At 33.9% G+C, this 2,582-nt stretch overlaps 1 protein-coding gene across 6 annotated transcripts in view; it reads left to right on the forward strand.

The window, feature by feature from the left end:
• LOC106884390 (uncharacterized) overlaps window positions 1–2,582 on the forward strand; it is a 628,567-nt gene that overhangs the window by 567,519 nt on the left and 58,466 nt on the right. For all 6 annotated transcript variants that reach the window (XM_052967966.1, XM_052967968.1, XM_052967967.1 and 3 more), the window contains one exon: window positions 1,708–1,944. In XM_052967966.1, the coding sequence (XP_052823926.1) occupies window positions 1,708–1,944 (237 nt within the window). The remainder of the gene's footprint in view (window positions 1–1,707; window positions 1,945–2,582) is intronic.

Below are 2,582 nucleotides of genomic sequence, written 5' to 3' on the forward strand. Positions count from 1 at the left end.
TATATATATATATATATATATATATATATATATAAAAATATATATACATATATATATACATATATATATATATATATATACATATATATACATATACATATATATATATGTGTGTATATATATATGTATTTGTCACGACTTTAATGACTAGTTACAGTTGTTTCTTTACAAACTCTCTTTAAAATGCCAATTCACGTAAAAGTTCCATGTGAAAAGTTATGTAAAACTCACAGTTTTAAACATTAGATTGGCACTTGGTCAGACTTGCATCAAAGGTGCGCTCGTACATTGTGCGTCTGCCACTCATTGTGTTTTGCTTGTATCGGAAGGAAATAAAAATATAAAAATAAAAATAACAAACATATATATATAAATATACTTTATTATTAAAGCTACAATAGCATCACAAGAAAATCACAAAAAACTGCTTCTGAGAGTTTCACGTTCCCGTCGAGAATCAAAACTGTCCGATGAACGGGAATGTGAAGCTCTGGGTAGCATTTTTTTTTTTGGTGATTTTTATGTGATGCTTTTACAACTTTAATAATAAAGCATATTACTCTACCGCCGGTATTCGAGTACTATTTTTCCAGTCTTATTTCACATTTACGTACTTAATCTGGTATATACATATATGTCTGTGTGTGTATGTGTAATATATATACATATATACACTTATACATTATATAATATATAAACATATACATCGTGTGTATATATGTATATTGTATATTAGTTTCTTGACAGGATCAAAAAAAGTACTCAATCCAGCCATATATATATATATATATATATATATATATATTGAATACGGAAGCTATACATTAGCTAAGCGCAGTAATTTGGGCAGGTTAATATAGCGTTCTCGGAAATCGTTTAAGCTCAATTAACATGCTGATTCCATTGAATCTTAGTGTCTATTCAGATACTGGCATAGCAAATAGCCAGTGAGCTTATTAAAAAGAGATTAATAACGACAGCGTGTGTTATACTGCGTGATTTATCTCGAGATATTCTGTCATAATGACTCGTGATACATAAAAGCACATGTGATTATATCGTTATGTTGGATCTCAAGGTTACTTTTTGGTATCAATATTACATCTGTCGCAATGAATTATTTTTAAAAAAATTAGACACTGGCTATTTGCAACACCGGTGCCTGAATAGTCAATGAGATACTTTATATCGTTGACGTGAGATTCGGTTGTTATCGCGCTGCTGGACATTTATCACTAAGAAACTCACAACAGGCTGAAATCACGGGATCTTGCTGTTCTGGCGGCCGTAGCACTATTGTCGCCTGTCAGCTATATAACTACGTGTGCTTTTATGCACCATGTGTCCTTGGGAGAGACCCTCGCAAGGTAAATAACGCAGTATTCTGTGTTTCAACACAACCTCCACGTTAAGTTGGAGATCAAGTCGTTATTAATTTTTTTTTATATAATTGTATATTAATGTGTTTGCATGAGTATAGTAATAATGTATATCACAAGTCAGCTTTTTCCTTCTTGTCTTCCATATTATGAAATTATATGGGTCTATTGTCGTAGACCCAATATGATACATAATTTTATGCATATATGTTTCTTTTGCACTTTTGAAGAAAAATACCTCGCTTAATTGTGGCTTACTTTATGGAGAATGTATTCCTCCTATTACCAAATATATATTTTAACATCATCTTTGTTCTTTTCATGTTAGAGAACCAGTGCAATGCATATAACTGCAAGTATGGTGGAGTTTGTGATCATGACTCAGAAGACTTCCAATGCAACTGTGATTTCGACTGCAAGAAAGAAAATGAGGATCCGAAGGAACAAAAAAGCCACGATTCAACCGTATGCGGATCCGATGGAATCCTTTACACAAACCCTTGTGTGATGAAACGAACTTCTTGCCTTCAGCAGAAACTCATTGAATTAAAACCAAAGCATTTCTGTAAGTTATCCAACCGATTCTTCTAATCTATGTCATCACTATTATCACTACTATTACTATAGAAACGTTAGCACGACAAGCGAAATGTTTAGCGGTATTTCGTCTGCCGTTACGGTCTGAGTTCAAATTTCGCTGAGGTCGACTTTGCCTTTCATCTTTTCGGGACCGATTAAATAAGTACCAGTTACACACTGGGGTCGATGTAATCGACTTAATCCCCTTGTCTGTCCTTGTTTGTCCCCTCTATGTTTAGCCCCGTGTGGGCAATAAAGAAATAAAGAAATTATTATTATTATTATTGTTATCCTCATCATTTCTTTATTAACCACAAAGGGTTTACATTAAAAAAACATTGTGGACAGCACAGAACAAATAGAATGTGGGGTTACATGAAAGTATAAACAATGAAGACAATCAATTATAACAACAAAATTCCCCCAAAAGAGGGAGACCTCTTAGGACTGCTCGTGGAAACCCCACAAATCCACGACAGTCCTGACCACCAAATAATAATGATGATGATGATAATATCTGCTCAGTTCCACAGATTTGCTTGTCAGCTGCTTGACTTTAACCAGTTGAGCATGTCCCTTAGTGGCTGACGATATGTGCATCTCTGATCACGAGCAGAAGTGGTG

Source organism: Octopus bimaculoides, chromosome 5, assembly GCF_001194135.2.
Source record: "Octopus bimaculoides isolate UCB-OBI-ISO-001 chromosome 5, ASM119413v2, whole genome shotgun sequence".
NCBI classification, from domain to species: domain Eukaryota; kingdom Metazoa; phylum Mollusca; class Cephalopoda; order Octopoda; family Octopodidae; genus Octopus; species Octopus bimaculoides.